The sequence below is a fragment of the Typopeltis vanoorti genome, chromosome 21 (genome assembly GCF_054136105.1).
Source record: "Typopeltis vanoorti isolate ZY-2024b chromosome 21, IOZ_Tvanoo_1.0, whole genome shotgun sequence".
NCBI classification, from domain to species: Eukaryota; Metazoa; Arthropoda; class Arachnida; order Uropygi; family Thelyphonidae; genus Typopeltis; species Typopeltis vanoorti.
In genome coordinates, this window is record NC_143569.1 from 12,343,039 (window position 1) to 12,356,039 (window position 13,001).

General features: G+C 34.5%; 1 protein-coding gene across 4 annotated transcripts in view; it reads left to right on the forward strand.

The window, feature by feature from the left end:
- The window catches only part of LOC150094624 (ATP-dependent RNA helicase DDX54), a 350,258-nt gene that overhangs the window by 182,227 nt on the left and 155,030 nt on the right, over positions 1 to 13,001 (forward strand). For all 4 annotated transcript variants that reach the window (XM_090411066.1, XM_090411065.1, XM_090411067.1 and 1 more), the window contains exon 12: positions 6,774 to 6,859. In XM_090411066.1, coding sequence (XP_090267192.1) covers positions 6,774 to 6,859 — 86 coding nt within the window. The remainder of the gene's footprint in view (positions 1 to 6,773; positions 6,860 to 13,001) is intronic.

Genomic DNA, 13,001 nt, shown 5'->3' on the forward strand with positions numbered 1-13,001 from the left:
AGTTTGTTAAAGAAAAGCTAAATTTTCCGACCTGTAATAATAAACAAACTGAGTTTGTTTATTATTACAGGTCGGAAAATTTAGCTTTTCTTTTACGAACATTGTTGTTTTTAAAGTGCTTGTATACTATTTTGCTTGTATAACAGTTGGAAAATGTACGTAGAGTGTTAATACGTGCAAATACTGCGTTCTACATAAAACAATGTCACTTCGCTCCATGATAAGTTTCCTTTTATTCTGGGACTTTTTAAAACAAAATCCGATTTCATGAAGTATTATCCTTAAAGTTTCTCTTTTCCACGGAAAATTAATTTTTTCTTTAAGCACAGGAATCAAGTTCAGAATAGTTGGCACTCTTTTCTCGAATACGTAAAATTCGTGAATAGCTCTTCTTATAACGTCTACATCAAAATTATTCAAAGCTACAGTTTCGATGGTTTTCTTTCTCTGGCGCTTTTTTTTTTTTTTTTTTAGGAGATTTAAATTTTGGCTTACCTTCACCTTTTGATTCCCTACGAATTCTTTTAACAGTCAACCCCGATACGCTTGCACGTTTTATGACTTGAGAAAGGGGAACAAGAAGACGGCCTTCTGACGATTCTTTTTCGCAGAATATCAGCACATTATTCAATATTCTTTTGCAAGAGCTACTGAAACATTTAACAACAGAACTTGTTGACTGTACTGGATCCATCATACAAATTAATAATAAAAAAATAATGCAAAAAGAGAACAACAAAAATCAAGCTAGTACTAGTACAGCGACAGACAAGAAAGCACGTGATTTCGCATGTTGGCGACCAATTCGTACATCCTTCATTTCTTTCTCCCCTTCAGCATGAATCGACTATTCTTGGCACAAAGCCGAGAAGGGATCTAGAAATGGTGGGTGAACTATAGTAGTGACCAGTTCATCTCCAAAGTAGGAATCTAGCAGATACTCATCCGTATTATTAATTGTCATTTTCTCCAAATATTCTAAAATTATTTTTTGGGGCGCATGTCTTACCCTGATCTTTAGTTCAACAAGAATCAGCTTTTCCTTTTAATATTGTAATACTGCTTCTCTCCCTCTTTCTAATGTCTAAATTTATTTTTGTTCTTTTGTAAATCCTTCCACAGGATCATTAACACAAATAACATTTTTTCATTGTGAAATTTGCTTTCATCACTTGCCAGCATGGTTGGCTGAGTGGGTAACGTATCCGCTGCTCCAGCCAAAAGGCTGTGGGTTCGAATCTCACTTTGGGCATGGATGTTTGTGATTGTCTGTGGAAATACTAGTGGTGGTGGTAGTCAGTAGATGACATTGGTTTAGTTACAGTTTGTTGTAGTTGGTGGAGAGATGTAAAGTAGGTGCCCTCCCTTGAAGAGTCTTTGGACTCCCTGGAAGTTTTATGTAATAATAATAATAATCACTATTTGAAATGGACTCCTATTCAAGAAGTTTATCTGCATGTTTAGTTTAATGCTATTGCTGTTATTCCATTCCTGATCTTTCCCTTACTGATGTAAGTGGAAGATCAGGAACTGAGTTCAGTAATGTTCAGTGATTATGTTATAGTAGATAGCTAAATTGAATTGCTCTTCTGAATTTTCATTTTAATGGTATTGTGCTTATGAGAATTTGCTTGGGGATTGTTTAGTATTTTGTTAATGATGATTGCTATAGCGATGAGAATCAACTGTAATATGATATAGTATTTATGTAATTTGTATGTTAAGGCCTAATTGTGGGGAGGAACTCCTTTTGGAGGCTTAATAAAATGAAACAGCACTAAGAAAGGATTAAAGATAATATTTAATTCTCCCAATATTGTACTAACTGAAGATGTGTCTGTGACTGAGACAAAAATATTGGAAGAATTAAATATTATTTTTAATCCTTTCTGAGCACTGTTTTATTTCATTAAGCGTCCAGCATGGGTATTTTTGTATTTCTACTAGTCCCACTTTTCTATTTTTCTTTTGGTTCTTCTTATTTTCATGGTGCTTATTTTTAGTTCTACTGACTTTAAAATCATAGGAAAAATAAAACAATAATAAAAATTTGATTTTTTTTTTTTTTTTTTTAAATAACGAAACCTGTGGTGCGTTCATAATTAGAAGAAACACACGTATAAACCACTGTGAAAATTATTTAATTGTAAATATTTCATCCTAAGTATCTTAGGACATCATCAGTACAGTGTTTAAACAAAATTAGGAATAATATACAGTTAGGGCGCATGATTACAATAGAATCTCATGAAAACATGCATAATGTGCTAAAGTAGTACCAAAAAAAAAAAAAAAAAAAAAAACGTTAATTATTTAACACAATTTTGTATGATTTAATTTTGTTTAAATACTGTACTAATGATGTCCTAAGATACTTAGGATGAAATATTTACAATTAAATAATTTTGACTGTGGTTTATACATGTGTTTCTTCTAATTTTGGTATTTTTATTATTCATAATATGATTACCAATCTCATCTTAAATATTATAAGCATTTACGCATTTCATTGTTATTTTCATCATTGAAATTGTTAGATATCCGTATATTTCGAGCTTATTAATTATTAGTTTGATTGTTGTATTTGTGTAATCATATGTTGTTCTATTTATATACAGTCTTTTACTCTATACTTTATATACCGTTATTCTAATTAGCAGTGCACACTTTCTCTCTCATATCTTTTCTCATTTATTCTACTCCACACTATGATTATCCACCTTCCATATTTACTAGTCGAATGCCTATAAACTGCGCCACTAATATATCATTTCATTGGCATAAGACTAAATAAAACATCCGGTAGATTTCCCTCTCTCTCTCTCTCTCTCTCTCTCTCTCTCTCTCTCTCTCTCTCTCTCTCTCACGAGCGAAGTTTCTTTTATCAATGTTTACTTTAACAGTCGTGGTTCGTAAGAACTGAACTGCGTTATTATTGCCTTAAATTATTTCGCGCTCACAAGTCCTATTTATTTAAGAACAGTGCAGTTGTAAAATAAAAGATCAGGCAGCACTCTTTTAACAAATAATTAAAACACATTTATTTACAAATTATACATGAATTAAACAATAGGGAGATTGCTTTCTCAATCCATTTATAAAATCTTTAGCATAAATTATAACCTATCTACTTTAACACTAATTAACTTCTTTAACTCACAATCTTATTTACTCTCCACTTACAAATTCAACTTATTAAACTTCTAGTTTACTTGCAAAGAGGTTAGCTAATTCTCTGTTAAGTTATCTTTACAATTTTTATATCAACTTCCAATATGCCAATCAATTCTCTTAATGGCACTTCTTACTTCTATTGAACAGTTTCTTAAAAGTCTTTCTATAACCTACTATGAGAGGGAATATACAAAAGGTTTGAACTTACAAAAAACATCGCACATTCAGTCAAAAGTCTTTCACTACAGTCTTATAGCATTTCTTTCATCTCAGATCCTGAACTTCCTCAGGAATGTCTGGCTTTAGTAATATCTCATCGGGAAAATAGTGGGCTGTGGACTGCGACCGGCAAAAGGTAGTTCTCCCAATGCGAAAAAGAAAACCTTCCAAACGAAGCTGCCTCGGGTAATTTACATCACCTTTTCTCCTCTGTTTTGGCTCTCCGAAAATGCCTGGACGACTGCTGCCTCCAAGAAATTGAAACTGCCTCCAACTCTCAACTGGGATCCCTCTCTCTAGCGACTGGAACTGGGAAGTCCTTTATGCTTGGCTCAATCCCTTTTTATTCTGCGATCTTGGAACCTTGCACTAAGGGTAGTAAACCTCGAAGAATTTGGCATGACTCTTTTATCTTCTTTTAAATTTAACCCTCTCTTTGTTCTCCTCCGAAACTTGTCACTAAAACTAGCGGATCTCTTTGATATCTTGCTTCTCCTTTTGGAGCTGCGGAAACTTCTCTAAACCTAGCGGCACTCTTAGATACTATCTTTAAAGGTGTTAGCGCAGTAAGCAACTCTTATATACGAAACTAGTAAACAACTTTTCCTGCGTTCTTACAAATAACTATATACATATACAAAGTTCCCCTGGGAAAGCATTGCCTTTGTTTTTGACGTTAAAACAGTAAATACATTCACTTCCCACAGGATCAACTACATTAATATTTTGCAAAATATACATAGAAATAAGCAAGGTTATTTACAGTTCTCATGGGACTTGACCTATGTAAAAAATCGATGTAATGCGGTTCAGAGTTTTTTAAGCTGCATTGAGTTTTTACAAAGGCCAACCCCTTCATGAAAAATTTTTCTTTAATCTGTCTCTGTATCGTGTCTCATGCTTTTTCTGGGTTGGACAATACTCAGTTTTGTGATCTAAATTTGAACAGGGAACGTTGTCAGCCTGACCTTAGGGTAGTAAACCCCGAAGAATTCAGCATGACTCTTTTATTTTCTTTTAAATCTAACCCTCTCTTTGTTCTCCTCCGAAACTTGTCTCTAAAAACTGGCAGCCCTCTTTGATACTTTTGATGTAATCGATGATACTTTCGAAAAAAATTGATGTAACGCGGTTTTGAGTTTTTTAAGCTACATCAATTTTTTACAAAGGACTTCACTGTCTTCATCTGTCTCTGTATCGTGTCTCATGCTTTTTCTGGGTTGGACAATACTCAGTTTTGTCATCTAAATTTGAACAGGGAACGTCATCAGCCTGATCTGTGGGTTCTTCTTGACGCAACTGATACTGTGACTTATGTTTGTTATTATACTTCGGCCGTCTAATTCCCTTCTGACCTCTTGCTCTCTTTCTATTTCTCCCGTTGCCTTGGTGGTGAATTTCCTTACTGCTTCTCTCTATAATGTTTACTTCTACTACCTTTTGATTACCCTCCCTTAATTCCTTTTTCTTTACACTTGAGATGAGGTGTTAGATTGACTGTTATTTTGGATGTTGAAGCTATTGAAGGATCAGTATGATTATTTCGAGACATTTCATTACCTCTTTCAGTCAGCCTGACATTTCTTTCATTCTGTTTTCTCTCTTCATGAGATTTCTCGACTCTGTTTTTAAATTTTCGCTTCCCTTTACCAGACCGTTTATTACCCATTAGGAATACTTCATTTCTAGAGAAGTTGCATGAGGACTTGTACCTCTCTAGAAAGTTAGTTCCTAGGATAATCTGTACTCTTGTGTGAGGTGTCCTGGGAAGAACCATCAACTCTCGCCAAATACTCAAATTCTGGCAAGTATTTTGTACCCTAACTTTCTTGGTTACGTAAAACACAGAAGATGAAAGTCCCGATAATCTGATTGGTCTTTTTAACTTAGTAATGCCTCTCCATATCTTGGATTTTATTCCCTGAAAAAAAATCTTCAATTATGATAGTGGGAACCAGTATCTAATAATATGTCACAATATGATTCTTGTACCTTCCCCTCTATGATCATTTTAAACTTCCATGGGTGTTCTCGATTCTTGTTCTCTCCTCTCCATGGTTTGTTTGCATAATTATGATGAGGGTGCCCCAAAATTTGACTCATATCTCTTATGCTGTTGGAGGGTCTTTTATTTTTAAAGCAGTTGCGAGCTAAGTGCCCACTCTTATTGCAACTAAAACATCTGGGAGGTTCCCTCATGTCTTTTATTCCATTCGTCCTCTCTGATTGAGGTATAGTTGATTCAGAAGTCCCTTCTGTTACTGCTGCCATCTGCTTCAGTACAGCTTCAAGACAGTCCATAATGGGCTGTTGTAGCCGTTCAACCTCTTGTCTAATTAAAGTGCATACTTCCTCCATATTAATAGACTCTGCAACACTCAATCTGTTGTGATCTATATTATATATTTTGGTGGCCTTATTTTCCTCTTTTCTTCCCTTCTGTTGGTCTTTACTTTTTTCTTTAGGACTGCCTGGATTTTTCTCTTTCTTAATCTCGCTCTTTGGATCTGACACCTCTGTAATGTTGTGTATCTGGCTGGGCACTAGATGCAGGATGCAGATCGCCTAGCCTTTCCTCCTTTTCTTTAATTGCCTGATAGCATTCTTCCAAGGTATTTATCTTTCTTTTGTACGCTGTCTCTTTGAATTCTTCTCTCACTTCTAACCTGAATTGGTTGAAGACAGCCCAATCAAAGTGACTCTTCTCCTCGCTAGATACGCTCAAGCTATTAGCTAAAGTGAGCAGTCTATTATAATAATCTGTGATGGATTCTTTCTTCTCTTGTTTACATTTTTGGAGCCACCACAGGTTCGGACCCACGCTTTTAACTTTGGAAACCTGAGAGCTGGTTTTAAAATTTTGACCAATCATTTTTAAATATGATAGCTGGGTTAGAAGTAAAGCAGTCAATCAGAGTTAAACTATGAGTATGAGAGTTCTGAAGAAAATTAAAGTGAACACATGGCATCAATGGCAGCATGTTAAAAAAAAAAGAAGTAGAAAAGATCTTGGTAATGTTAGCATTCAGTAATGTATGAGCAGAGGTATGATGTAGTAAAGTCACTTGCACAACATTAAAAAGGAAAAGTTGCTGAAAAAGTGTTCGATGGTGGGGGGGGGGGGGGTGAAGACTAATAAGTTCTAGATTGATTATTTCATTATAAGAGCCTTAGAATACCAAAATTTAAGATCTTACAATATTGAAGTCTTGAGAGATAACAGATTAATTTGGAGGAAAATTGTCATTAGGAAGTTAGTAACATAAATTTTTTCATGTTATACTGTCATAGTATACTGTGTCCCTCTTTAGAGGATATATAGATATGAATTGTACTTTAATAATCTTAAAATTTATGTTTTAATGATGGTATTTTTTCAGATGATGTCTATGGTAGTGTTCCTCAGCATAGTATTGATGAAGAATTAGAATGTTTACGAATTTGGCATGAAAATACAGTTGATTTGGTGAGCTTTATTTTGATATGCCTTGAAAGCAGAAGTATTTATTTGAAATATGAAATTTATTTCAGAAGTATTTGAAAATAAAATTGTATCTGAGCCACAGTGAAGAGCTGTTGACATCTGTGTTGTAACATTTCTCGTTAGTAAATATGATGAATCTCTGAATTATTGAGAGCAGTCTGTGATTTAATTATTAACATTCTGCATATCAACATCCAGGACTGCAGTAGGTCCATTGCCATTTTACTTTATTTGTTAAACAAATAAACGTAAAAACAAAAACTTTATTATAGTACCAGGATTTTATTAAAAATCCAGTAGGATTTTATTAAATTAAATGAAATTAAAATCCTACTGGATTTTATTTTAAAAAAAATTGTACCATAATTTGAACTTGAATGTTGACGTGGAAGTAGTAATATGAATCTTAACTTCAGCTAATCAATATAGAAGTTTGTCATGGAAACATTACATCTATCTTTGTCATCAAACAAAAAATTTTTATTTATACAAAGATATATGAGATCGAATTTTTTAATGTTCAGTTTTAACTAAAATCTATGCTAAAAATAATCATCATCATCATCAAATTCCTGCCATGTACCCTCAAGGGGTGTACAGGATATGATAGTACTACATGAAAAACATTACATCATTATTAACTTCCTATCTACAATTTTCCTCCAAATCAGTCTGTTACTTGTCAAGACTCTCCAACATTATCAGATCTTATATTTCTATCGTCTAAGGCACTTTGTACCGTATCAATCCACCTATATCTTGGTCTTCCTCTGGGTCGTTTTCCTGCCAACCTGACAGAGAACACTTGTTTTGCTAATCTTTCTTCGCCCATTCTGTTTAAGCGACCATACCACCAGAGATTAGCTCTGCTAACACATTCCTGGATGCTGACAATGTCAAGTTCTTTCCTAATATCCTCGTTTTTAATATGATATTGCCATTGATGCCATCTGTTCACGCCTCTAATCTTTCTCAGGACTCTCATATCTGTGGTCTCTAGTCTTTGGTCTGGTGTTTTATTTTTGACCCAGCTTTAGATCCATAGGTTAAAACTGGTTAGAACACTGTCTTGTATACAGCTAATTTAGTGTTCCGACTAATTTCTCTCTTATTCCATATGAATTTATTCACTTGACTTCCCACCATACCAGCATTGCTGATTCTAATTAGAAGAAACACATGTATAAACCACAGTCAAAATTATTTAATTGTAAATATTTCATCCTAAGTATCTTAGGACATCATCAGTACAGTATTTAAACAAAATTAAATCATACAAAATTGTGTTAAATAATTAACGTTTTTTTTTTTTTTTTTTTTTTTTTTTTTGGTACTACTTTAGCACGTTTTGCACGTTTTCATGAGATTCTATTGTAATCATGTGCCCTAACTGTATGTTATTCCTAATTTTGTTTAAATACTGTACTGATGATGTCCTAAGATACTTAGGAAGAAATATTTACAATTAAATAATTTTCACTGTGGTTTATACGTGTGTTTCTTCTAATTATGAATGCACCACAGGTTTCATTATTTAAAAAAAAAAAATAACTGATTCTGTTGTCTATTTCTATATTTAATTTACCATCTTCACTAAAAATCGTGCCTAAGTAGCTGAAATCGTTTACTTGTTCCACAGATTCTCCATTCACAACACAGTTGACATTTTCAATGATTTTGCCTATTTTCATTGTCTTTGTCTTTTTATTGCTGACCTTCATACCATATCTATTACAACAGCTATTCAATTTAGTCAGAGAATCTTGCAGACTTGTAGCGTATTTATTTAGAGGTATAACATCATCCGCATAAAGCAAAGAGCTGACATTAACATCTCCAATCTTGATATCATGTTTAATACCACTTTCCTTCATAATTTGATCCATATAGATAATGAATAACAGAGGAGATAATGTACATCCTGGTCTCACACCAGATTTAACATTAAACCATCTTCCTGTAGTTCCTTCAATTCTAACTGCTGACTTACAACTCAAATAAAGACTAAGTATTGCTTGATATAATGCCCCATTGACACCGTATAACTGTAGCGTATTAAATAGCTCTCTCTTGGCACCTTGTCATATGCCTTTTCCAGATCAACAAAACTTAAATACAGATCTTTGTTATATTCCCATGCTTTCTCGACTATTTGTCGTAAAGTGAAGATCTGATCCTGACAGCCTCTATTTGGCCTGAATCCAGCTTGTTCTTCACCAAGCTTTTCTTCCACAATTCTTCTCAACTGTTTCTCAAGTATACTTGCATAGATCTTGCCAGGAACACTCAGTAGGGAAATACCTCTGTAATTCTCACATTCAGTTTTATTTCCCTTTTTATATATGGGTACTATGAGAGCTCTACTCCAATCATCGGGAATTCGTCCCTCTGTCCAGGCTTTCTGAACTATGCAGTTCAGCCACTGTAAGACTCTTATACCACCATACTTCAGCATTTCTGGTTGAATATCATCTACTCCTGCTGCCTTTCCACATTTCAAGCCTTTGATGGCTTTTTCTACTTCAAGTATGGATATGTATTCCTGACTGCATGCCTGGGCAGTGTTTTTTACTAATGTGCTGTCATCACTGCTTGTTTCATTTAGCAGTTTTTCAAAGTAATTACTCCATACTTCAAGGATATCTTTTTCTCCTGTTTACATGTCACTTTTATCATCTCTAACTCCTTTTACAGCACTCTTTCCTCCATTCCTAAGCATCTTCAACAACCTCCAGAATATTTTGTCACATTCTTGATATTTATTTTCTATGTTCTTGCCAAAGTCCTCCCATGACTTTTGTTTAGTTAGTTTTACACAGTGTTTAGGTTTCTTACATTTGTCTCTGTATTCCCTAAGAGCACAAGCTGACTTATTTGACAGGAACTTTTGATATGCTTTCTTCTTTTCCCTCACTGCCTCATTAACTTCCTGTGTCCACCAGGGAGTTCTGATTTTTTTATCCTTGCAGACAACCTCACCACATGCCTCTCTGGTTGAATCAATCAATGTTTTCTTCAGAATTTGCCACTGAATCTCCAAGGTTTGGTTCCTGTTCTCAAACTCTTTCATTTTTTCTTCAATAATCTTTGTGTATTTTATTCTACAGTTCACATCTCAGAGCTGCTCAACTTTTATTCACTTTGAAACTTTCTTACATGTTATTCTTTTCAATATGAAATTCAATTTTATTCTGCTCAAGACTAAATAGTGATCACTTCCAATTTCAAATCCTCTGTACACTCTGGTGTCCTGCACCAGGGAGAAGACATCACTATCAACAATAACATAGTCAATGACACTTTTCTTCTTCTTAGCCACTTCTCTCCATGTGAATTTGTGCACATTTTTATGTTGGAACATGGTGTTAGTAATAACCAGTCCATGTCTTGAGCAGAAATCCAACAGATATTTGCCATTATTATTAGCTTTGCTCTTTTCTCTAAATTTTCCCAAGACATTTTTGTATGTCTGACAATCACTTCATACTATGCTATTTAGATCCCAAACAAGGACCAACTTTTCCTTTTTCATTGTGTCAGTAGCTTTCTCTAGAGCCTCAAAAATTCCTCCACTTCTACCTTAGTAGAACCTTCTGTGGGACCATAGGCACAAATCAGTCTCATTGTCCAGTTCCCCATTCTCATATTTGCCCACATTACTCTACTTGAGACTGACTGCCATTCAAGAAGATTAGCCTCGTATTTTGTGTTGAATACTATGGCTACTCCTTCTTTTCCTTGATTATCATTGCCTGAATATAACATTTTGTATTTATTGCTCAGAAAGATCTCACCAGTTTTGGTCTTTTTTGTTTCAGTCACCCCTATTATGTCGATCTGGTACTTATCTAATTCCTCAGCTAGCTCCATTTCTTTGCCATTCAGGCTTCTTCTTACGTTGATAGTACCGATCTTTAACTCTGGTGATGTTGAATTGGGGTTTGTTTTCAGATTTGTTCCAGTAGCTGACTTTTTGCTGTTCTCGCCCTGGTTCCCTGGCGAAAACAACGGGGGCCTTGTTTAACCGGGCGATGCCCCAGCCGACATGAAATTTTGTCATGTTGTACATTTTTTTATTTTGGTTTAACCAATAAGAATACAATTGGTCAGCTAAATCCCAAATTTCTAAGCCATCCTCATTCGTTCAGTATCCAAGTAGATACCCAACAGGATGCACCACAAGAAGGTGAGGATAAACACATGTATAATGAACAGTGTGAACAGTTGTTTAAATTTGATATAATTGATGTTACTGAAATACAGGTTGTTATTTAGGCTTATATCATGGCAGTTTCATTATTACTTGCAGCATCATTTGTGGAAATAGCATTTTTCATTGTTAGGCCACTGAAAGGAAGATCATCCTGAATTTGATTTTAGTTGCTGAGTAGAAGAACTCTCTCTCTAAACCTTTCTTTGATCACTCCTAAGTTATTAACTTTAGCACAGGAAAGTAGGACATTTTCTCTCTCTTAGAAAATCTAGTTTTTAATTCCAAAACTTAAGAATATCTACTATAGAACTTGCACGGTTTCAGATAATAATATATTCCTTTGGGGTTAGGACTATTAAAATCATCTCATCGTGAATATTTTGGGCCAGTTACTACAATTAACTAAGGACTTTAGAGATTAACTGCCCCTGTCTCTCCAAACGTTACATTTAAAATGACCTTGCCTACTTCTTTGGAGAACAAAAGATATTAACAGATAAAAGAAAATTCTTTTCTCCTTAACTGATGTCTGAAAGAATATTTTCAGTTTTCATTGAAATGATATTTATTTTGGAAATAATTAAATTTCAATCTTTAAAGGCCTGTGTACCTGACTATAAACAATAAATCACACGATAACCACAGTAATTAACTTTAATCAAATGAAAGTACAGATATTTCTTACTCAAAATAACAGTACATCATCAGTGCATAGAAACAAACGAATCAAAGAAATGGGAATACAAGGTACATACAGCAGTCGTTGGTTTACCAATTAAAAACTGTTGCCGCATGCTAGAAATTAATTAATAAAACTATTTTGATTGTTACATAAGATAAGCATCTCCCAAATATTTTGGGACAGAGAGAGAGAGAGAATCATTCTGATTCAGATTTGGCTGATGTAAAAGGACTTTGCAAGTTTTTTTGAAAAGATGGTTCATATTTAAACCTGCTTCTATGGAGAAGACAAGATTCATTCCACTGGATACTGTGTTTAGTATCAATACTATGTTGTGCCAGACCAGACTTTTGAGGTTTCTTGTATTCAATATAATATTGATGTTCATTAATTCTTTTTTCCACATGCCCAAAGTATGATAGAATTACATTCACAAAGTATCTGGTAAATGCCAGCTAATGATAGAGGTGACAGTTTGTCTTTTGTAGATGGCAACAGATGAGAAATTTTGTTGATAGGAAAATATGTGAGAATGAGATTATACTTCTTCAGAATTCTACCATTTGGTTCAGAGATGCCAGAAATATACGGGATTGGAAACCCGCAGTCTGTTGAATAATCCTGAGGTACTTGAACATCGGAGTCAATTATCTGCGGATTTGATTAGGGTTGTAACCATTAATGTTGAGGATATCATATGCTGACAGGCATACAAATGAATGGGTGTTAGATAAGATCAGTAGAACTTTAAGTCTCCTTAAGGTTATTGATAGAAGAAAGTTAAAATATTTTGGACACATAGAAAGGATGGAAGGGGGACTTTTAAGAACAGTAATAGAAGGTAAAGTTTTTGGAAAAAGAGGAAGGGATAGACCATCAATGAGATGGATGGATGTTGTGTGTGGAGTGACTGATCTTCAGAGATTTGAGGCCACCAGAAAAGCAAACAACAGGACTACATGCCGAGGCCTAGTGGCACATCACCAAGCATTGGAGTGACTATACGGCATCTGCAGATTCCCAGTGAACATATATAGATAATAACCATTAAATTCCATTAATGTTTTGATAGTGAGAATTTCTTGTAAGCTTGAGAGAGGAGCACACATTATGTATTCTATGAATTAAAGACTTGATAACACCAATTTTTGAGAGGTGTGATGAGCAAACTTTTGATGAATGTATCTGCCAGTAAAGGTAGCGTTTCAGTAAACACTGGTTGAAAAATT